The 23996-nt window shown below is 43.4% G+C and overlaps 2 protein-coding genes across 2 annotated transcripts; both read left to right on the forward strand.

The window, feature by feature from the left end:
* Nucleotides 1–8900: 8900 nt before the first annotated feature.
* LOC134417954 (aldo-keto reductase family 1 member B7-like) lies at nt 8901–16201 on the forward strand. The gene is made up of 10 exons (XM_063155820.1): nt 8901–9053; nt 9397–9564; nt 10532–10648; nt 11703–11780; nt 12431–12553; nt 13011–13117; nt 13278–13359; nt 14504–14587; nt 15355–15437; nt 15912–16201. Exons 1-10 carry the CDS (start codon nt 8988–8990, stop codon nt 15952–15954), a joined length of 951 nt encoding a protein of 316 aa, XP_063011890.1. The 5' UTR covers nt 8901–8987; the 3' UTR covers nt 15955–16201.
* Nucleotides 16202–17816: 1615 nt separating this feature from the next.
* LOC134417059 (aldo-keto reductase family 1 member B10-like) lies at nt 17817–23246 on the forward strand. The gene is made up of 10 exons (XM_063153795.1): nt 17817–17916; nt 17999–18166; nt 18475–18591; nt 19801–19878; nt 20158–20280; nt 20541–20641; nt 20791–20872; nt 21329–21412; nt 21814–21896; nt 22619–23246. The coding sequence occupies exons 1-10, from the start codon at nt 17842–17844 to the stop codon at nt 22659–22661; spliced, it is 954 nt and encodes a 317-aa protein (XP_063009865.1). The 5' UTR covers nt 17817–17841; the 3' UTR covers nt 22662–23246.
* Nucleotides 23247–23996: the final 750 nt, after the last annotated feature.

Raw genomic sequence — 23996 nt, forward strand, 5'->3', positions numbered from 1 at the left:
AGACCATTTCATTAGCATGGCAAAAGCAGCCTAATGACTTTGATTATTCACATTTCAAAATATCCAAGGACAGACGGGTCCCAGTCATCCCTGTGGGTGACTCCTTGCAGACAGCTACCCTCACTTGGCAGCTATTATCTCTCACACCAGCTGGGTTGTGTTTTTCAGGGTCTCTGCTCTGGAGCCCTTCCAGGCTGTTGCATTTAGCTGGAATGTTTGTGGCAGAATGAGTCCAGGAAACTCCTTTCCTCAATGCACAAACTCCTGCCAGGGCACCAGTGCAACTGCGCCACTCTGAATAAAGTCCTGCAGCTGAGCAAGGCAGAAGCAGAAGAAAACAGAACTGGAAAGAAGAAAGGCTGATTAATGATTGATTAAAACTGTGGCAAACAGGAGCGTTCTTCAGTGATTATGCCCTTGGTACTCTCTCACAGAATAGTTACTTTGTTCAAAGCCAGATCCAGTGGTTGCCACAGAGCGTTGCAGACATACCCATTTTAATTTCCAGAAAACCCTCAGCTCTTTGTTTACAAGTATTTGATGCGTGATCTGTCTTCATTAATAATTTCACGTTCAAAATAAAGTTCTGTAATCAAGTCCTTGCACTCTTTAATAACCCTGAAATCCTCTCTCTAAAAGTTCTCCTGCATGAATTTGTCTCCTTTTCTAGAGAAAATTTGTCCCTATTCCTTCCCAGCCCATTCTCTCTGCCACCCAGATGTGTGCCCAGGGAATCCTCCCTCACCTTTTTCTGGGGTGCAGGCCCATTCATTTTCAACACTTGACTTTTTTTCCCCTACAAAAGACCTAGATACTGTCTGCTATCCATGCTGTTGTCTCACATTCCTATTCTATTGATTGTCACCATGATATTTTCTGGAAATATCCTCTTTGCCCAGGATTTTCTCCTGGGAAGCTGAGAGGCCTCAGAAAAGAATGAAAAATAAAAATATAATTATCTGATTGCTTGGGAATGTGGTCTGGAGATTGTTTACCAACAGGTGCACCTTTGATTGGTTCCATGTGAATTGTTTTTAATTAGTGACCAATCACAGCCAGCTGTGTCAGACTCTGAGGTGTCATGAGCTTTCATTGTCATTCTTGTAAAGCCCTCTGATGTATCCTTTCTCTTGCTTTAGTATAGTTTCAGCCTTCTGAGAACATGGAGTGAAATTCTCATCTCTCACCTTGTCCTGGCGACCTCACAACACCACAACTGATGATGGCCCATCAGACAAATTTGTATGGAGGAAGTTCTGGGAGTCTAACACACTACAAAGACAAAAACACTCTTACTGCCCCCTGAGCATTCAGAATTACAACACTGTAAAATGACCCTGCCTAAATCCATCTCTTTATACATCTCTACACACCAGACCATGGACCAACACAAAGAAAATGAACGTTTTTCCTGGCAAGGACATTTTTCCTGGCAAAGGCTCCCTTCTCTCTGCTGGAGCCACACACCCCCTTGCAGTACCCACACCTGTGATTCTTTCTCAGCATTTCCTTGGCTCGAGCTCACCTGTGCGTGGGGAATTTTTCATCACACACCTCCCCCTGTTTGTCAACATATCACACCAGCACATCTTAAACCCAGCCTAGGATTACCTCAAACTTGGGGTGCACCTGACAGAGCCCAGAGGCACACCTTGCACACCAGGTAGCCACCCAATTGTAATTAAAGCTCCTTAGCAAAGGCCCTTTTGCACCTTTTGTTTTACTGGTTTAGGCACTGTTTGATACCCGCTTAATATTAAAACAATGCTGCTTTAGTGTTTTAACACAGTGGGGCGTTCATCCTGTTTGGGTATGGAGGCAATACACAACTTCAGTAGATGCTCTTTATATCAAAACCAGAAGTGTAAGGCCCGTGTGAAGAGAAAATTAAGTACTCTACCTTTTTTTTCTTCTCTCTCTCTCTAACTGCATTACTTGGAGGGAAAATCTGTTAAAAAAAAAAAAAAGGTGAGTGTGTAAGCACTCTGCATTTGTCACCAGAATCAGAGCTTTAGTCTTTAAGTAAGTGCAGAAGTTTTTCTGAGTCATTAATACCAAATAAATGACTGAGAAGGAGGAAGAAAATACATAAAAGCCCTCATTATATGCAAAACAGATGGAGGGAAACTGCTTTGGGAGGCATCGTATTTTAAACTTGAAGTGGGAACTGAATTTTTTATGTAATCCCAATGGCTAGGTAATGGTAATGTTATTCTGAAGTTAAAAAAGTGACTTCTGTCTGTTCTTCTGAAATATTAACTAAAAAAAATATTTTTACATATCCCAAGCTGAGAACATATGCACGGGGAAAAACTTTATATTCTCTATGCCCTTAAAACCATTACATTGTCATCTTCAAATAAACACCTCAGCACAGCAGGTGCCTAGAACATACAAAAAAGTGTGTGGAACACAATGTTCTGAAGAAATTGTCATGAATACAGCTCTAGGCTTCAAAAATGCCTCTAAAAAAGTTTTACAGGGTATCAATGGCTGGGAAAACAAATTTCTTTCTCACAATCAAAAGTTTTCCCATTTCTAGAGCCAGAGACACAAGAAGATTTACAAGGTTCACTTTGAAACTTTGTGGGTTAGGAGAGTTTACATTTCAGATTTTGGGTTGGAGCATTTCACTGGTTTTTAGTCTCAGTATTGTACAAATTAACTTCTTGTAGCAGCATCAAAAGCAAAGAAAATCCTGTGATTAATCTGCTTTTTTTCCCCCCATGATAAACAAAGTGCTCCAGACACCAGACGTCAGTAAGAAACTGTCTGGGAAGAGATAATTTTAAAGGGCTTTGAAAAAAAGAAAGCAGCAGGGTGGTGTCTAGTCATGATAAGTTATTTTGAAAACAGACTGGATAGTGCTGATACTAGAGCATGATGACAGCACATAACAATCTGGGCAAATACAACCAAAAAGGGTAAAATGGGAACTTCAGTGTCACTGCAGAGAATGGTGAGAACAACAAACACGCACCACACATACTCAAGTTTGTGTTTATTAATGTCTTAATATAAAAAATGAATGGTTCACCTCAAAAAATTGTTCTAAAGTCTTTTATTTCCATGTTACAATGAACCGTGGGTAAACTATCACCTTGTTGATGTGTGTGTGGAGTTATCTCTGTCTGTATTTATGATGTTTGTTTTCTCACAAACACTCTACAAACCACAAAGACCTTTCTTATGTTTCTGCCCGTGGTATGTGGCTCTCTTGCATCACAGCAGTTTACAAAACAAGACTGGCTGAAGCTCACTTTGGTTTTGAATGGAGCACAAAAATAAGTTTCCTACATGAAAAGTCTGTCCTATGTGTCATAGTTAAATAATATCAAGACAAGGATTGAGTCACACTGTTCTTCCACTTTTACTGTAACTCCTCAGAATTCACTGGGGCTGCTCCTGACCGTAAAAAGCAACAAAGTCAGGCCTCTCTTTTACAGGATTTTTTCCCAGGAAACTTTAGGAGTTAGGTTGCTAAATAAATAGCTGTGTATCACAAGTTAATTCATGCTTCCTCCCCCTCCACCCCACCTCATTTCTTTAACAAAAAAGGAGCATGAGTGGAAAGTCAGACAGGACTAATAAATCATGCATGATGGGGAGTCAGAATATTCAGCTTCCCAGAGTTTTTCAATTCTAATTTTCATCTGTTTTACTTACATGGGAAACCATTCACTTAAATAATTTTGTGCCTGACTTCTACTCTTTTTCTATTCAGAATTAATCTATTCCTCTATATTGTCACCAGATCTAGCTATCCATGGAAGGGCCAGGAAAAAATATTTTGCCTGTAATTTAGTATCTCCTTTTTATCTTAAAAAGAAAGTGACTTTTCTGCTTCAGCACTATCCAACATTCAGCATTTTGGATGGGTCAAGTATACCTGCTTAAACATTCAGTATTGCTGTCCTTATTCTTAGCTGTACAAGTCTGCATCTGTAACGTGTCAAACAAGGGACTGAGCCAAGGTCAATGCAAGGGATGTGTGAGGGACAAAATGGGCACTATGGTCCTGCCCTTCTTAAGAAGGAATTTACTGAAGTGGGTAACATCTGGCAACAACGGTGTTCTTTTTGGGGAAGGGTATAATGTCTCTAAAAGACACCCAAAATGAGGTCCACACTGTTGGACCTTCTTGCCCTTCTCAAGATACAGAAACTGTAGACATGAATAAGCCATTTTATCTGCTCTTATGGTTGCATGTGGTTTGTGGGGGCAGCTGGGAGCACACACAGGCCAAACCAATTTTCCTGATTTTCCTGGCTTCTGCAGCAACCCACACATGGCCACCATCCCTTCCCAGCCCCTGGGGCTCCACACAGGTCCTGCTTGCAGGACAAGCAGAGTCCCCAGCCAAGACCATTGCTGGAAGCCTCATGCTAGAACAATGTTCAGCTCATGGCCTCCTCCCTGCCACATTCACATTTTCTGAAAAATCCCTTCGCCCAGGATTTTGCTCCTAGGAAGCTGAGAAGCCTCAGAGAAAAAGGAAAACAAATTCTTATCTCATTTGCTTCTCCTGTGTTGTGCTCACATGTGGAATGTGTTTGGAGATCGTTTACCCACAGGTAAACAATTGTTTCATTGGATTTCTGGTGTGAGTTGTTTTGACTCAATGACCAATCAGTGCCAAGCTGTGTCAGGCTCTGGAAAGAGTCACAAGTTTTTCATTATTATCTTTTTAGCCTTCTATAAGTATCCTTTCTGTATTCTTTAGTATAGTTTAGTATAGCCTTCTTTAATATAATATAGTATCATAAAATAATAAATTCGCTTTCTGAGAACATGGAGTCAGATTCATCATTCCTTCCTGTGTCTGTGGACAACCCAAATACAACCTCCCTGCACATCCTGAATTCCTTCTGGAAATGACAGATGCTGAGAGTGCAGGAGCCCATCTGACCAACCCTAGAGCAGACCTGGAGCACAGAGTGCAGTAACTGCACAGCCATGGATTAGTGAAGGACAATGAGCCCAACTTCTGTGGCAATCACTGGACCTTCCCCGTCCCCACTAAATGTTCAGCTTGCCCACGGGTCCTGCCATGTGACGGGAGAAACACCACATGAGGTTCTGCTCTCGGATTTACAAAACCTGAGTAACCCAGTCAGCTAAAACCATCTGGCTCCCCTGTTGTGTACGAGTTCAGGTTATAAAGCAATTTCTATTCAGCTCTAACTGTACAGATCCCACACTGGTAGTTTTCATGTTGTTCCTAATCAAGATGAGCTCACTCGTTTTACTGCGTGCTTCATTTTGTTTTGTTTTTCGAACATGAGGAAAATAGTAATGACACTTTTAAAAACTTTTGTGTTTTTTCAAAGGGAAAACATGTCTCTTCCTCCACTCTTAGGACATTCAAAGCATCCCTTTCCTTGTCAAAACCAGACATGACTTACTGCTGAAACTTGAAAGGAAGCATGAAAATATTTTTCCATGAAAACAAGAGCCTCTACTTGGCAAGAAAAATAGTCAACTGTTCTCTAAAGTGATGAGCTTTGGAAAACCTACAGTCTGCATATAGGAGAAAGGAAAATCCCATTCCTGTGATAACCATGCCTACCAACAGAACTGGACAGGAATGTAGGTCTGGGATGGGCAAATTTTCCATTTATAGATGAGATGGGTTTGGATGCTGGCCATGGTGTTCTTCCTATTTAATTGAGGTTGCCTCTCCCCTCATTACAAAGCCCCTTCTCCCACAGAAACAACTGAGAAGGTTTGGTCTGGGCTGATGCTTTGGTACCTTTTTACAGGGCTTGACCTAGAGAAAATCAAGCAAAGTATTTGCCAGTCCCACATTAATCCACCTCTCCAGTCTGTGATCAGAAGGTTTCTTTTTACAAGTTAAAGAAAAGACACAAAAGACACTGACATGTTTCTGCTCCCACAGCAACCAGTCCTGGCCTGTGCAAGGAAGTTACAGTTTAATTAAACCATTTCAAAAGCTGATGCTGTTAAATTAATGTGAAGTCTTTAGGAGGATGGATGTCATTTTGCTGGAGTAGTTTCTACTGTTTTAACTGAAGTGGTAAGGAAGGGATTTAAGCTAAATCAATACACAACATACTTCAACTGATATGTGTCCAAAAAAGGCATTTGCATCAGCATAATGAAAAAGTGCAAGATTTTCATGTAGACAAGACTACGAAGAAAATATAACTATATTATTCTTTGGGAATATCATGAACATGCCTTGTTTTGCCCTTGTCTGCTGTCAACACCTCCTCCACTGCCTCCAGGGGTCTGCTCCCCACTGCCTGACAGTTTTATTAACTAGATCTTCCCATCCTGTTTACCCTCAGGTACCCACTTGTTGGCAAATTACACTTCTCTTTATCACCAAACCACCACCCCATTTGATGTAGTTCTCAAGAACTGCAGCTTCCTGCACTTCTGCTAAGTTAAAAGGTTCCTCTTCAGGGTAGTTTCAACTTGGTGTTCCCCAGATTTTCCCCTTTCCTCTATTTGCAACAGGAAAAGTTACTCCAGCTTCAGAACACAACTGGCTGGATTTTTCTCAGAACCCTAAATAGATTCAGTCTTTTGAAACAACTTCTGAAACAACTTCTGCTGTGCCCAGTGCTTGTAAAGGTCAGACTTTGACTATTCCTTCTGGAAAGCCCTTCTTGCTCCAGAGGCTGACATACAGTGAGTGAGAGAAATTATAAAAAAATGCCATTTTGAGCAGCCACTTCCTCAGCTTTGCATGATATCCCAGCACCTCTTGAGCTCACTGGTTTAGGCTGCAGAGTGGGGAATGTTCTTGGGAAGAAGGAAAAGGTCAATCCTTCTTCTTTCTGTTCTTGGTTTGCCCCCCAGAGGCCAGCATGGCCAGGCCAACACTGGGATGCAGAGTGAGGAATTTTCTCTCCCCATTTTGCTGAGCCACCACCGCTGCACTGTGAGCTGCAGGGGGAACACAGGGGATCTCTGGGGATGAGGCACAGTGCTGAAATCACAACATGCAGCCACCCTGAGCACACCAACATGCAGAATAGGTTAGGCAGAGTTTGGTGCTGCACTGATAGAACAAAGAGCTGACACTGTTGGCAGACATTTTAACAAATGGCTCATTTCCATGCTGCTGAATCCATGGCAAACTTCCCAAGGGAAGCAGCCCCTGGCTGCAAATGTCAGTTAACAGCCCAGGTCTGTGCAGCACACTCTGCTTCCCACCAGCTGCACATGGCCCACAGTCCCCACAGCTTTAGGAAATCCAACCATACTAAATTTTAGGTAGTCCTCCTGCTTCTCCTCAGACATAAGTGTTGAAGGTAAGTGTCTTGTTAACAGGAGGGAGAAAACAGACTTGATTTCCCCTCCACGTGCATAACAATGCTTAAAAGTGCAAGTTTGGGAACATCTTTGAGACAGAGTGGTGAGCTGAAGCAGGAGACTGTCTCATACATTTCAGTGCAAAAGACAGCAGGGAAAAGGAAATTCTTTTTTGTGTCTTTAATTTAAGGATCTGATTGGTATGTTAGTGATAACTGGCTAATTTCCTCAGGTTTGTATCTTTTGAGTCCCTACCAGAAAGTTTTCAGGTCTATTTATTATAAATGTAAGCCGCCTTTATTTTTTTTCTTCCTATCCTTTTTTTAGGAAAAGAGGCAGAGGAAGAGAGACCTTCCTACTTCTCCTTATTACAAAATCTAAGGAATACAATACCCAATTCAATCTGCTGAGTTAGGACTGAAGAAATGTAAAAGCTGTGGCCACACACAAGTTTAACTCTGCCCCCGTGTGTGCAAACGTTAAAACACATCCATCCACCCTGGATCCTGCTCTGGTGTTGTGCTAAAGGGTGTGTTAGTTTGTGGCAGTAATAATATATGGCATCCAAATGACTATGAAGCTATAGGACACCTTTTCTCTTCTACACTCACATGTCTTTGCATTATTAAACTCCTTTATGACTGCACTGGCTGCTAAAAAAAACAAGTCATAGAGATATGCCTGCTGCTCACAATAATAAAACAAGGAGAAGTGAAGAAAAGAAGAAAAGAAAGAAGAAAAGAAAGAAGAAAAGAAAGAAGAAAAGAAAGAAGAAAAGAAAGAAGAAAAGAAAGAAGAAAAGAAAGAAGAAAAGAAAGAAGAAAAGAAAGAAGAAAAGAAAGAAGAAAAGAAGAAGCAGTTCTGGAATTTTACCAGAGGGTAAAATGATCCTGTTAAGACTGGGGAAAAACAGGGATTTAATTTTACTTCCCACATTTGGCATGCCTGCCCTGTGTGAACTTCCCTGTTCTACACTGTGCCTCACCTTTCAGCCTGAGGAGTAGCTACCAACACCTTTGGAGAGGGTGCAAAAAAAGGAACTCCCACCTCTGCAACCTCACACTGAGGTTTCTCCAGCATCAGCACACAGAGTGACAAGGCTCTGTCAATGTGAGACCAGCCCAGGCCACCAGCACTGTGGTGGGGACACACCAAGGGCTCAGCCCACACTCACACACCCCGCAGCGAGGGAGCAGCTCTGGAAATGAGGGGCCTCTGCATCACACCCTGCCCAGGGACTGGGCAGGAATGAAACCTGGGCACTTTCACTGCAGGAAACCTTCTCTCTCAGGAAATCTATGGGGGGAACTGCAACAGGGCATCAGAACACTCAGCACATGGCACAAGAGAGACACGGGGACAGGACAGGGCACTACAGGAGCTGATCCCAGCAGAAACACCAGCCTGATCAGGACACACCTGCCCTCAAGCCTTATCTTTTGATAAGGGAAAGGTCCGCAGGGCGCGCTGCTGCCACGCCCCAAGTAAATCACCTTGTCAATTTTTAATTGATTTCAGCTTTCACATTGACCTTTGTGAGCTGGGTGTACAGGGGAAAAGCCACAGCCTTGTTTGCTGGATATGGGAGGACCCAGAGCTCCAGTGACAGCCCAGCATTGTCCCCTGCCCTGGCCAGTGGCCACTGTCAAACCAGACAGGCAAGAGGCAGCTGTGGTGAGGCAGCCAGGAGGGAGTGCAGGATCATGGCAGCCCATGTGCAGCTGAACACCTCTGCCAAGATGCCCCTCGTGGGGCTGGGCACCTGGAAGGTAAGAGAGAGTAAAGCAGCTGCACTGCAGAGCTCCCAAAAAACTGCAGTGCCCCTGGCCCAGCTCTGGAGAGCTGTCCTGCTGCCTGGGGCTCTGCTCTGCCTGGCTCTTGGGCTGAGAGTGAGTTGCAGTGGAGCTACAGATAAATGGCTGCAGGTTGATTTCCAACCCTGGAGTCCATGTTTATCACTGCAAGAAATAGTGTTTATGTAAAGGGAAAAAAAACAACCCACCAACATGGATTGGGGGGGGATTTCTTTCCTTAACATGGTTTTATTTTGCTAGAATACAGATGTTTTACAAGCACTGCTTTGAGATTCTTAATATTTATGCATTTTTCCAGTCTGCAGCTGGGCAGGTAAAAGCTGCAGTGACGGCTGCCATCGATGCCGGGTACCGCCACTTCGACTGCGCCTACGCCTACCTGAACGAGAGTGAGATTGGGGAAGGGATCCAGCAGAAAATCAAGGAAGGCGTTGTGAAAAGAGAAGATCTCTTTGTTGTCAGCAAGGTAAGGATCCAAGGTTCCTGGAGCACAGCTGAGGGAATGCTTTGTGCGGAGTGTTTTCCTAGCAGGAAGGTAAGTAATGGAGACAAACTTGATGCGGTAGGATAAAGCAAATCAGAACAGCGCTCAGGTCACTCCTGACACAAGCTGACAGCTCCACCCATCCTGCAGGGAGAGTTAGGAAGGATACACTGTGTCTGCACCCTGCTGTGACCCAGCAGTCCTGGGGGATGGATTGATTCCTGCAATAGAAGGGAAGCAGGAAAAGGCAGAGGGACGGGGTAGCCCCAAGCAAGGTAGTGATGCAGAGGTCAGAGAGCCCTCAGTGTCATTAGCAGTTTGCTGATCACACCCTGCTGATGCTAAAGCACAGCAGAGCACACAGGCTGTCACTGCCTGCTGCTTGTTCCAGCACTTGGGCTCAGAGCAGTCCCACAGGGGTGTCCCTGACATGGGAGGAAGTGTTCTGGGCACCTTGCGACACTGTAATCAGCTCAGCACATGTCCTGGGGAAGGTGGAGTTGGGGGGTTTTCTTTCCTATTACAAAAATCAGACTACTTAGCTGGAATCTGGAGTTAATTCTTACCTAAGGTTGGTGGCAACCACTCTTAGTGACTTGTCCTGTACCTTCTTGGCTTTGCCTGCTACATGCAGTGCAGAGCTCTGTGCATGCTCAAGAACAACACTCAGGTACAGCACTGCCTCTGGAAGCCCACTACAGCCAAGGCACACCCTGAGAAAAGGGGTAGCACAAATAATGGGTGAGCTCATGGAACCAGAGACTGGCACTGACACTGCCCCCAGAGCCACAGGCCAGGCCAGGCCCAGCCCAGAGCCTGCCACATCTGACAAGCACTAGGCTGGCCTCATGTCACATCACCTTCCCAAGAACAGGGAGCATTCCTGTGCTGTGCAGGAGAGCACCCAGAGCATTAACCAGGAGCTCACATCTGCCCTTTGTGTCTCCAGCTGTGGTGCACCTTTCATGAGAAGCCTCTGGTGAAGGGAGCCTGCCAGAAGAGTCTTGCCAAGCTGAAGTTGGATTACCTGGATCTCTACCTCATCCACTGGCCCTTTGGCTACAAGGTACAGTAGCAGCAGGTCCTTTTGAAATCCTGGGAGATTCCAGGGAGAATTCCTGGGAGAGCTCCTCAGCAGAGCCAGGAGCACTGCTCCAGAAAGAGCCTGTGCCTGCTGTGCCCCTGATCTCTGCCCCAGTGCTGCACAGTGTCCTCTGCCCTCCTGATAACACAGAGGCAGCCCCAGCAACAAGGTCAGGCCTCTGGCTGCAAGCAAAAGCTGTGCCTCTTTCCCTTTCCTTTACAGAGGGGTGCATTTTGATGCCTGACAAGAATTCTTTCCCCTGCAGGTTGCAGAATCACACAGTGCAAGTAAACACTGCCATTTCCCATTTCTCTCTTTGATCACCAAATTGTTAATACAGTACAGATTGAGCTGACCTTGCCTGTAGGAGCCTTAGTGTTGTTTCACAGACTTTGGATTTCAAAAAGATACCTGTCAAAATCTCTATTCTCCCTTATGCTTTTGAGCTCAACTCCATTCCTCCAATATTGTTTTAGTCAGCCTTACATGGACAAAGTTGTCAAGTGAAACTGCACAATATTGTGCCATTTAGATAATTCCAATAATTCAAAATACTTTGGCCATACTGTCTAGTCACAGGCTGTTGTAAACTTTCTAATACAGCAATTTCAACAGTGAGCCTCCTCATGGGACCTGTGTCAGCAGATGCACTCCAGTATAAATGTGTTCACAGGGCCAAAGTCAATCCTCCACAGAGCTTTTTAAAAACACCTAAAGAAACTGTTATTTGAACAATACATGGAGTGAACTCATGTAAGACTCCAGAACATGGTTCTATAAGTTAACCACTTCCCTGCATGCACTTTCTGGATCATCACTTGAGAGGCTCCAGCAGAAACACCTGTCTTTATTGGGATAATAGATGACAAAAATGTATGAACTAAGAAGTGACTGAAGAACTAGTTAAGTTATGGTGAGAGTTATTTGATTTTTTTAATGCAATATTAGCTTTAGCTCCTTACATCCCTGTTGGGTGATTTCACACAGCTAATGTCTCAGCAGAGATTATTTCAAGCCTTCTCTCTCTCTCTAACAGGCTGGAGAGGAATTGTTTCCCAAAGATGACAAAGGCATGGCCATACCCAGCAACAGTGATCTTCTACAGACGTGGGAGGTAAGTTCAGCCACAGCAGAAGAGGGATGCCCTCTGTCCTCATCAGTCTTTGCCATGCTCCCATTACCTTCAGCAGTCACAGATCTGTTGTCTTGTTTACACAAAATTACCTGGAAGGAACATAAGCCAGCACAAAATAGCTTTTCATAATGGGCATGCTCAATCCTTCCCTGGTTATCCCTATTCTCTGAGCTCTTACTTGACTGGAGCTGCACAAGCACTTCCAGTGGAGCTGCACACCAGACTGAAGCTAGAAAAAGTTCACTGTGGAACAATAACAACTGTACAATTGTTTTCACCACTGTTCTTGGGCCTTTCTTGAGTTGCTCAAACAAATGTCACAGAAATAAAGACATTTTAGGTTGAGATCTGGCCTATAATGTGTGGGACAGCCCTCCAAAGCTTGCACAACAGCGGATTACCAAGTATCATCATTCTTCTCCTCGTGCAACTCAGTGTGAATTTCTTTACACTCAGGGAATGAGCATTTGGGCTTGGGTGAGATGGCATTTATGTGCCAACACCTGCTTTTCCCTCAGAGAACTTTGCAATTTCTAACTTTGTGCTGCTCATGGTGGGAAACAAGTCACATTAGGAAGAGCATCATCACGAGCTGCCTTGCACATTGGATGATGATTTTGCTGTTTTAGGCCATGGAAGATCTGGTGGATGCTGGCCTGGTAAAAGCCATTGGATTCTGCAACTTCAACCATGAGCAGATTGAAAGAATCTTGAACAAGCCAGGACTGAAACACAAGCCTGCAAATGTCCAGGTGAGCTGCAGAGTGACTGCAGGTGACTGGATTTGTGGGATTGTAAAGATCCCACAGTGGAATGAGGAGATGGGAAAAGGGTGAACAGAGAAGATACAGCATGTACTTTAAATCCCTCTCTATGGACATTTCAGAGTACACCACTTGGACACTCCTATTTTTTTTATCACCTTGTTCAACCACTGTTTAAGGATGCTGGAGAAGTTCCCTGAAAACAGCCTTTCTGGAATAATAAAGAACCCAGAGATGAGCTTTGTAAAACCCCTCCAGCAAAAACTGTATAAGCCCTTGGTATCAAAATAGGTGGCTTAATAACGAGGATGGGTATCATCATGCAAGGATAAGGTCAAATTAGGGGGGAAAAGCAGACTCTAATTGGACCAGGAGATAATTTATGAAGCACAACAATACTGCAGCAGTTCTGCCACTGTCAGACTCTTTGTTTTTGTGTTGGCAGATTGAATCTCATCCATACCTCACCCAGGAGAAGCTGATCAAGTACTGCCAATCCAAAGGGCTGGCTGTGACTGCATACTGTCCCCTTGGCTCTCCTGACAGACCATGGTAAATTTGCTTTGCAATCTGCCAGGGAGCTGCTGGGGGTTATGACTGAAGCCCTGAGACTACACATACACCACTCACTTCTTATTTAAACACAGACCTCTGTTGCTGTGCTGGATCTTTCTGTGGAGGTTTCTGGCCACTGATTTTTTCCTCTGTGTAGGGCTAAGCCTGGGGATCCTTCCCTGCTGGATGACCCCAAGATCAAAGAGATTGCAGCCAAGCACAACAAAACCCCAGCACAGGTGGGTACTCCTTCCCAATGCAGAAAAACAGAGCTCCAGAAAGTGTCTCTGTCCCTTCCCCAGGAATTGTGGCACTCCTCTCATTTTTCCCTAACAATGCAGATTTTTTTTTTTATTGTATTACCTCCAGGACACACTATTAACTCTTTGGCCATCAAAAAGATTCTTCACCACCTTCAGATGTCACTTCCCCTCTATAGTAGTCACAGGTGACCACCAAGGCAGGAAATTATTGGTATCTGACTTTAAGGCTTTGGAATGCTGAACACTCCTTTCATTAAAATTATATTATATTGTATTATATTATATTATATTATATTATATTATATTATATTATATTATATTATATTATATTATATTATATTATATTATATTATATTATATTATATTATATTATATTATATTATATTATATTATATTATATTATATTATATTATACCACAGTATATTATACCACACTATATACGATACATAATATATTATAGATCATATATAATATATATTATATGTTATATATTATATATTATATATTATATGTTATATATTATATATTATATATTATATATTATATATTATATATTATATATTATATATTATATATTATATATTATATATTATATATTATATATATGCTACAAAGGATATTTAGGAATACTAAAGAAAACTCATGACTGTCTCCTGACTGCTTGGACATGATACACTAATTAACATTAAAAAATTCTACTACAATCTAATCAAGTAATCACTGTGGGTAAACAATCTCTAGAACACATTCTAGATGAGTACAAACACAGGAGTAGTAAATGAGTTAAGAATTGTTTTCACTTCTTTTCTCTGCTTCTCTCACAGCTTCTCTCTGTTCAGAGGGCGTGTGAATACCACACCCCTCTCAAGTCCTCTTGCAGAGAATGTAAACCTTGCACAGACTGCTAAAATCCCAAACAAAAGGAATGGAGTGCCCCAAACCTGGATGGGAAGGGAGGTTTCCTGTGAGGCTTCACCCCTTCCCTCTTTGCTCTCCAGGCAGTGCAACCTGGACTGCAGGGCCAGGGATGGTTTGAAATGCAGCTCCACAGAAGTGGGGATATCTCAAGGAAAGCAGCTGTTGGAACAGGAGCAGTGATTCAGTTGTCTGTCCTTGCAGGTTCTCCTTCGCTTCCAGATCCAGAGAAATGTGATTGCCATTCCCAAATCTGTCACCCCACAGCGCATTGTGGAGAACTTCCAGGTGAGGGATCAGGAGTGAGCAGGGGCTGCCCTCAGGGATGGTTTGGATCCTTTATCACCCTTGTCATGGCATCCTGCAGCAAGAGGGATGGACTTCTTCCTGCTTAATACACTTCACTGAGTGTTAAACCAGGCCTACTTCTTGAGAGTTTAATCAGCAATCTTTGCATGATATCATTCCCTGATCCATGGCTTGTGGATGGATGTGTGTGGTGTTTGTGAGGGTCCCCAGGATGAGGGAAGAGATGAATCTGACTCCATGTCTCAGAAGGCTGATTTATTATTTTGTGATTTATATTATATTAAAGAATGCTATACTAAAACTATACTAAAGAAAGAGAAGGATACATCAGAAGGAATGAATAATAAAAACCTATGACTGACTCCTCAGATTCCAACACAGCTGGACTGGGATTGGTCATGAATTAAAAACAATTCACATGTTTGGATAAACAATCTCCAAATCACATTCCAGAGTAGCAAAACATGCAGAAGCTGAGGCTTCTCATCTTTCCAGGAGAAGAAATCCTGGTGAAAGGATTTTTCAGAAAATATCATGGTCACAGCTTGCTTGGAATCCCCACACAAGAACATGCCAGAAACTTATCGAGAATCAGCAATGTTCATAAAATAATCCCTTTTGTCCATAAAACAAGTTGTTCTTCATAATTCAGTGGTCCATGTGTGAAAATGGAGCAGTGTGGAGCTGCTCTTGTGTTTCTCTTAGGTTTGTTCAAAGAAGTCATTTCCACTTGTATCTCTAATTAGGTGTTTGACTTTGAACTGACTAAAGAGGAGATGGAAACTATTCTGTCCTTCAACAGAAACTGGAGGATCTGTCAAATGAACGTGTAAGTGATGCTGCTTGTTTTCTTCTAAATCTTAAATTCTGAATATTCTTTACAAGGAATTTTGTGTCACACCTTCTAGGTAACATGAAATTCAAATTTTTTTTAATTGTGCCAACTCAAACTCCAACTGGTTTTGGTTTGTCCCAAAAAAAATCACATTTTCAGGAGAGGGCTTAATTTTTTTCATTCTAAAAAAAAAATCAAAACTTAAACCAAAATACAAAAAAATTTTTAAAAATCAACATTTTTTAAATTTAAAAAAATCAAACCAAAATTTAAACCAAATTACATTGTAACTTTTAATTCTTAGTTTTCAAGAAACTCTCTTGAATTACAAAAAAAAAATGGGATGTTTAACTCATCCCTGTGTGTATTAGAGAAAGGAGAACATGTATCTCCACCTATTCTTGCTGTAACTCCACATCACATTTAGATCATGGGTGAAAATAACATTGTCACTTTCATGTCTTTCAGGTCCAAAAATCTCAAGGAATACCCTTTCCATGCAGAATACTGAAGGTGCTTGTAACATGGCCTTTACCAGACCTCTGGTGCCATCTGCCAGGGAAGACATAGGATGTTTATCCCACAACATTTAGGGCTTTTGGAAGAAGGAAAGAATATTTTCTACAGCACCACTATTCACTGGTTGCCTTCAGTCTTGCATCAGCAGAAACCAGATGTTGACAAACGCACCCCACAGATCCACAATTTCATCAAAGGTGTCATGCATTTTAAATAAAATCAACTTTAAAATGCAAAAACCTAATTGGTGGAAAGTTTTATGTCTACTGTAGGAAAACCCAAAACCCTCCCACCCAGAGATGCACAGAGGGATGGGTTGTAGTCACTGTACTGTGGGGACACAGATCCTGCCTGGGACACTCAGCATTTTCCCTGCCATCCCTCAGCACCCACCTTATCCCCCTCTCACCAGCCACAGCCCTGTTTTTAACAGACAAATACAAGAATTATCACAGATCCTGCAAAAAACCCCTTGAGAAGACACAGAGAGATTGGTGGGACCTCAGAGGATGCTCCTGGCTTGATCTGGACTCAATGCAAGAAAGAGGCAAATGTCTTAAAATCAGATTAAATCTCTACCCCCCTGTTTTATTCCTGCCTTAACAAGCATCTGGAAGTTGAGCCAATGCACACCATTTAGCAATGTAAATATTCTATTCCAACATATACTCTATTTTCAAAGGCCCTGCCATCATCTGACAGCCCCAGCCACATCTTCAGGACAGACACAGTGTCACCTCCCGGGGATTGGCATGGTCTGGGCAAGGCAAACAAAGCAAAACAGAAAACCTTCTGCCCAAAATCCTCTCTTAAAACCTTAAAACCCCAAGGTGAATCTCACAGCATGCCTTGGGAAAAACAAGCACCAGCCTTCACAGGAGAACATCAGTTCACAGAATGAAGTGAGCGAAGGACAAATTGCATTTCTCAGCCCTGCTCTCCTGTGTGGTTAAACTGCAACACCACATCCTGCAGAGGACAGCTGACAGCGCTGCCAGAAACCTGGGGGAACATTTAATTAAAACTAATTATCTTGTCTGCCTTCAGTTAAATGAAGCAGAAAAATCTTGGGTGGGAGAGGCATCCAGAGAAAACAGTATATATTTTAGATTTATGTTTGTACCTGAGGGAATTCCCCAAGCACAAGCAAACAGAAAAGCCTCCTAAGCAGCCCTGACGGGATATTATGGAGAACTCGGAGAATCCTGTTGATAAATTAATTTCTTTTTCATTGCACTTTCAACAGCCAATCCGTATAGCATATTTTGCCTCTCCAAAATTGCAAAGTCAGTTTCTAAAGTGAAATGAAAAGGCCGCCTACCGTTTATTTGTACACTTGCATGTTTCCTTCTGAAATACGGTCTGCACTTCCCTAAGGCACAGGGACAATGCGATCCTTGTGATATTCGCTGTAAACTCAGCGTTCTTCAGGAGTTTTGAAAACACATTAAAACACACTTTCCCTTAAAGGAAAAGCGTTTAAAAGGAACTGATTTGTACTTATCATTTCCGAAATGAGTCGCAAACACCCTTGAGTGAAACTGTTTGTGCCATGTTGGTGTCACTCTCAGGGAACCGAGCGAGCGTCAGAACACCCGGGGACATGGCACGAGGAGGATAAACACGGACACAGGGACAGAGCCCTGCAGGGACACCCCTGCGCTCAGCCTTTATCCTTCCGTAAGGAATTTCACCCTTCTCCCTGGGGAACGCCGGGATTCCCTCCCACACGGGCTCCCTTCCACACGGGCTCCACCCTCACTACATCCCCCATGACCGCCCAGCGGGCTCCATTAACTGCCGGCTCCGCTGCTGATTGGCTGGCGCGGCGGGCTCGCGCGGGGCGGTGCCGCTGATTGGCTGCGGGCGCGGGGTAAACATGGCGGCCATGGCGGGGTACGTGCGGCTCGGGGCTGTCGCCAGCGCGCCCCTCATGGGGCTCGGCACATGGAAGGTGAGGCGGGCACCGCGCTGCGGGACGGGGCAGCGCCTGAGAATCTTTCAGCGAGACCTGTCCTCCCCTTTTTTCCCTCCAGTCCCCCCCAGGGAAGGTGACAGCTGCGGTGATGGCTGCCATCGATGCCGGGTACCGCCACTTCGACTGTGCCTATGTGTACCAGAACGAGAAGGAAGTTGGGGAGGGCATCCAGCAGAAAATCAAGGAAGGTGCTGTGAAACGAGAGGATCTGTTCGTGGTCAGTAAGGTATGGATCAGATGGTCATGGATTATGGACACACTGGTTTTACCTGTGCTAGGAGCATCTAACATTTAACACAGGTAAACGCCGTAGCACTGGAAAAGTTTGTAAAGTAAATGAGTTAATTCTTGATACCCTTCTCTTGTTTCCTGCGCTGCCACACAGCCCAGGCTCGCTGCGTGTGAAGAGCACTGGGCAGGCCTCATTCCACAGCTCATTCCCAAGAACAGGGAGCATTGCTGTGCTGTGCTGTGCAGGAGAGCACTGTGGAGCTTTCCCCCAGGAGCTCACATCTGCCCTGTTTTTCTCTCCAGCTGTGGTGCACCTTCCATGAGAAGCCTCTGGTGAAGGGAGCCTGCCAGAAGACTCTTGCAGACCTGAAGCTGGCTTACCTGGATCTCTACCTTGTCCACTGGCCTTTTGGCTTCAAGGTACAGTAGCAGCAATGCCCTTAACTTCATTTCTTTTGCCTGGCTTAACAGCCCAGCAATTGTTCTGGCTGGTAATTACATGCCTGTTATTTGTGCCAGCACTGCTCTGGTGCTCCTCTTGACCCTGTGTGATTCAGGCTTTTGGTCTTTGCTCCAGAAGCAGTTGTTTTCGTACCCTTTTGATCCTGGGAATGATGGCCTGAAAACCAGAGAAACTAGAAACAGCTCTCCCAGCTCCAAGCATAAGACAGGCTGCTTTCCTTTTCCCTTGCAAATCCAATGTGTGTTAATCTAAAAATCACCCCTTGTGGGAACAGGATTGCTTTTTGCTGCTTCTCTGCAGTTTTCCTTTGTGTGCTACAGAATCAGAGAGCAAAAGAAAGCATTGCTGTTTTCCATCTCTCTCTTTAATCACCAAGTCCTTAATGCAGTACAGATTGAGAAGCCTTAGTGTTGTTCCACTGAGACAGGAATTTTAAAGGTGAAATTTCTGTGAGAGTGTTTAGGAGTTGATGTCTGAGTGAAGGAGTTGATGTCTGAGTTTGAATATTTCTAGTCACAGCCTTTCTATCCTCTCAGTCTGATCCCTCCCCATTCTACCTTGTTGCCTTTGAGATGCTCATCTTTTTTGCATGCTTTATTTTAACTTTATATGAACAGAGCCATGAAAATTAAACTGCCTCATGGTGACAGCAGCAAACAGCTGCTAAACACAGTTCAATCTTGGCATCTTTTCATAACTTGTACACAGAGCCTCTTCCAACTTTTCTAGTGTTGGTGGCTTTGCACTGAGTGTTGTTATGGAAGAACTGTTAGTGCACACAATAACTCTTTTCAGTAGATCTGGTGTTGTGTAGACCAAAGTGTTGATGCCCTCCTGGAAGAAGAATAAAAGCAGTTCTTGCTAAGGGGGAACTAAAGAGCAGCCCCTGAAGGGAGCACATGTGAGCCTGGAGGCTGCAGCTCTGACTGGTTTGTTCCCTGTGGGTGTTTGGATGAGCCATCACTTCCAGGGGTCCAGCAGAAAAACCTGTTCTGCTGGGAATGGCCACAGGCAAAAATGCCTTAAATTCCTTCCACTTCTCAGAAGGAATGACTGAGTGTAGACAAGGACCAGCACTCTTGCTCTAGAAGTTTAGGATGTTGTGGTTGTGAGCGCTCAAGTGGATTTGTCAAGAGATTTTCAAGCCCTTTCTGTGTCACTGACAGGCAGGAGAGGATCTGTTCCCTGCAGATGACAAAGGCATGGCTGTCCCCAGCAACACAGATATCCTGCAGACGTGGGAGGTGAGTTCATCTCAAGTGGAAAAGTCACATCTCCTGTGCTCAGCAGTGCTGTTGGCTTCAGCAGCTGCAGAACGTTCAGCCATGGATGCAGAATTAATTGGAAAGAACTCACAAAAATACACGGTTTTAAAAATGTGGTTTAAAAAAAATGTTCATTTAAAAAAATTGTTTAAAAATTTAAACATTTCTTCCCATGAAAACAAACAGAGAATGTCAGGAAAAATGTGTTTAGTCATGTCTTAACCCACTGCATGCTGACTGTGCTCCCCTTTCTGCCAGGCCATGGAGGAGCTGGTGGATGCTGGCCTGGTAAAAGCCATTGGAATCTCCAATTTCAACCGTGAGCAGATTGAAAGAATCTTGAACAAGCCAGGACTGAAACACAAACCTGCAAATAATCAGGTGAGCTGCAGAGTGACTGCAGGGCAATACTTCTCAGGGATTATAAAGGTCCAATTACAGTTGAATAAGGAGGTGGGAAAAGGGAGAACAAAGTAGACAGAGCTTGTACTACAATTACAATCTTGTATTGTCACATAGGCCACCTGCAGGGTGGGGTGAAGGCAACCTATAATTAGGAAATTAGGGTTCAGAAAAAGCTCTGGAGCAAGGGAAAACTACAGTAGTTTTACAGCTCTAAGTCTATGCTTCTGTGTTGGCAGATTGAGTCTCATCCATACCTTTCCCAGGAGAAGCTGATTGACTACTGCCACTCCAAAGGGATCACTGTGACAGCATACTGTCCCCTTGGACGTCCTGATGGGTAATTTCCAAGTGGGTTCATGTGATTTATGACTAACTGAGTAATGGTGCAGGTGTATAAATTTTTTCTTTTTTAATTCATGGGGCTAGATAGAATCTCTCTGAAGTGATTCTGTGTTGTTTCATCCTTTTCTCCCCCACTTTGTCTAGTTCTAAGCCAGACGCACCTTCCCTTCTGGATGACCCCAAGATCAAGGAGATAGCAGCCAAGCACAACAAAACCCCAGCACAGGTGGGTAGGTGCCAGACAGTGGATACCCCTTCCTGTAACAGAGAAATTTGAAAACCTGTCTGAGGAGAGGGAACAACCTCTGTGGTGTTACCTATGAATAATGCTGCTTTTTTGTCTTGTTAACAAGCAGTGCAGGCTGGACATTCTGTGGCCTGCAAGATATGCTACTACTAACTCTGGCCCATCAGTCAAGAAAAAACTCTTGACTCATCTTCAGTTATCATTTCTCAAGTTGTTTTGAAGAAATGAAAACCTTGCATGTAGTGCAAAACTTCTGGGTGCTAAGGAAAGGAATTGACTGGCCCAAAGCCAGAATGGAAAGGAGACCTTCCATTGGGGGCTTCCACCACTTCCAGGGCCAGGGATGGTTTGAAATGCAGCTCCACAGAAGTGGGGATATCTCAAGGAAAGCAGCTGTTGGAACAGGAGCAGTGATTCACTTGTCTGTCCTTGCAGGTTCTCCTTCGCTTCCAGATCCAGAGAAATGTGATTGCCATTCCCAAATCTGTCACCCCACAGCGCATTGTGGAGAACTTCCAGGTGAGGGATCAGGAGTGAGCAGGGGCTGCCCTCAGGGATGGCTTGGATCCTTTATCACCCTTGTCATGGCATCCTGCAGCAAGAGGGATGGGCTCTTTCTGTCTGTCTGGAAGTCTACAGGCTACAGTGAAAACTACAGTGAAGAATGGCCAGAGCTGTTAGTTTTATCAGCACACTGTTTCCATCAGACACCTTACATGGTGTCTCCTGTTCTTCTGTTTCTTCCCTCTGCCAGTAGAGTCTAGAAAATCCAAAAATATTTCTTTTCCTTTCTGTGTTCCTGAATCCATCATTTGTACCCAGCATCCTTTCTGATATGAACTTGTTCTTTAATCTCGTGAATCTTGCTTCTGATTTGATTTGTTCAAATAAGTAAAATCCAGCTGGTTTTCTCCTTTTAGGTGTTTGACTTTGAACTGACTAAAGAGGAGATGGCCACCCTTCTTAGCTTAAACAAAAACTGGAGGATCTGTGCAATGGTCACGTAAGTGACAGTTTGTGTCCTTCAAACTCTTACATTTTCAATGATCCTTATCCTGATCTCACAGGAACTGGTGTAGCTGTTGAATTGGGTATATTTTGAAATCAGAAATAATTTTGGGCATGAAGCATTTATTGTTATACTTCCACTGTATTGACTGAAAGGCAAGTGTAAGTCATGCAGCGTGTTCATTGTGAATCCATTCTCCAGGAAACTTTGTATGCCTGGAATTCCAAAATGAGAGTTCTAGTTGGTAACTTTGGCTGTGTCCATATGGGACAAGCGAGCACTAGGCAGTTTTAAACTTTGGGTAATTTTTTTCTGTGGGGTATTATAAATTGATGTCAGCTGTTACCCAGGTGGTTGTGGTGGGGAATGACCATCTGTTGTGCAGTACAGAGCACAGCTGCTTGCAAAATGTGCACCAAGACAGGAAGTCTTGACTGCAAGGCCAAAGAAACTGCTGCTGTCTGTAAGCAGTGTGAATTTTAATTCTGTATCTAAAAAGTAACTTGGTCCCACCACTGTTCAGTGCCTGAATTACAAAAGAAGGCTGGAACTTGTTGATCCTGTAGGCTGTTTCTATACTATCAAGTCTCTTAAGTTTACTCTGCAGTTACTCAGTTCAGAGCCTCCTTTGAAGGCTCCTCTGTTGTACACCCACTGTTGTTCTATATAGCAATTATTTTAGCCTTGAGTAATCCTTCCTCTTTGGTTTCCTCCAGGTGCAAAAACCTTAAGGAGTACCCTTTCAATGCAGAGTACTGAAGATGGTTTTTTTCCTGGCTTCTCTCAGGCCCCCAGGGTCTAATGAGCTTCTACCATTGCCTCAAACTGTGCACTATGTAGCTGACACACTGTATCCCTCCTCCCAGCAAAGGCACAGGATATGTGTTCAGTGACTTTGGAGTTTCTTCTTTGGTGGAAGGGAATTGTACAATTGTTCTGAAGAGCAGAATGTGGGCAGAATGTGATAATTCTCATTACATGAGTGTCTCTGCATGGCTGTAATAGCAAAGGAGAAAACAGATAAGGGAACTAACAGCTGATTTTTATCTGCTGTCTTGCATCAGCACCACTTAAGGCTGAAGGGTTAAGGATATGTAAGTGCAGGAGAAAAATCCATCCTGAATAATCACATATTCACTGACTGAAGGTAAAAGACAAAATTAACTTCTAGAGTACAGCCCAAAGCTTTCTGGGAAATAAGAATGAATGGGAGAAGTGTCCAGACCTATAGAGGAATAACAACTCATACTGGGCCTTATTTCAGTCCCTTTTTTACAGGCTGAAACTGCATAGAGATTGATGTTCAATTTCATTCTTGACCAAAATAAAAATATTTGAACTACTGCTGGTTTGGAAGTTCTATTCTTATGTTAAAATTAACAAACCAAGAAGCTTGCATTAACAATGTAATTGGGAATAATCATCCCTATTCAATTTTCAGTTATGTCACAAGAGCATTGAGACCTTGTCTTGATCAAAAGTTGAATAATTTGGTATAACAAGCATTGACACAGCAATGCTGAAAAGAACAGTTGAGCAGGACAAGCCTGTCACTGACATATTTTATGAAAATCCTTTTGCTAGGATTTTTCTCCTGAGAAGCTGAGAAGCCTCAGAAAAGAAATGTAAACAATAATTATCTGCTGGCTGTGCTATGTGGTCTGGAGATGGTTTACCAACAGGTGCATCTTTGATTGGTCTTGCTTGTGTGGATTGTTTTTAATTAATGACCAATCACAGCCAGCTCTCTTGAGGCTGTGAGCTGTCACGGGTTTTTTATTATCATTCCTTTCTAGCCTTCTGATGTCTCCTTTCTTTAGTATAGTGTTAGTACAACATTTTTAATATAATTTATATCATAAAATAATAAATCAGCCTTCTGAAACATGGAGTCAAGATTCTCCCTCTTCCCTCCTCCTGGAGACCATCGAACCCCACCGCACAAGCCTTAGCATGGACTGTGGGTTAACAAGCAACAGGAGACCAACACCTGAAACTGCTGGAAATCTCTGCACTGATTTGGTTGGTACCCAGTGCTCCTGTCTGGCTGTTAAAAGCCCAGAGTAACAGAGACTGGGGGAGATCAGCAGTGTT

Source organism: Melospiza melodia, chromosome 4 (genome assembly GCF_035770615.1).
Source record: "Melospiza melodia melodia isolate bMelMel2 chromosome 4, bMelMel2.pri, whole genome shotgun sequence".
NCBI lineage: Eukaryota > Metazoa > Chordata > Aves > Passeriformes > Passerellidae > Melospiza > Melospiza melodia.

What these genes read in the sequence shown, in the direction of transcription:
- LOC134417059 (XM_063153795.1), top strand. Translation starts at nt 17,842, where the DNA reads ATGGCGGCCATGGCGGGGTACGTGCGGCTCGGGGCTGTCGCCAGCGCG. An exon ending in ATCTGTTCGTGGTCAGTAAG is followed by an intron (nt 18,167 to 18,474) that starts GTATGGATCAGA and finishes TTTTCTCTCCAG; the next exon opens with CTGTGGTGCACCTTCCATGA. An exon ending in AGGATCTGTGCAATGGTCAC is followed by an intron (nt 21,897 to 22,618) that starts GTAAGTGACAGT and finishes GGTTTCCTCCAG; the next exon opens with GTGCAAAAACCTTAAGGAGT.
- LOC134417954 (XM_063155820.1), top strand. Translation starts at nt 8,988, where the DNA reads ATGGCAGCCCATGTGCAGCTGAACACCTCTGCCAAGATGCCCCTCGTG. An exon ending in ATCTTCTACAGACGTGGGAG is followed by an intron (nt 11,781 to 12,430) that starts GTAAGTTCAGCC and finishes TTGCTGTTTTAG; the next exon opens with GCCATGGAAGATCTGGTGGA. An exon ending in GGCTCTCCTGACAGACCATG is followed by an intron (nt 13,118 to 13,277) that starts GTAAATTTGCTT and finishes TCCTCTGTGTAG; the next exon opens with GGCTAAGCCTGGGGATCCTT.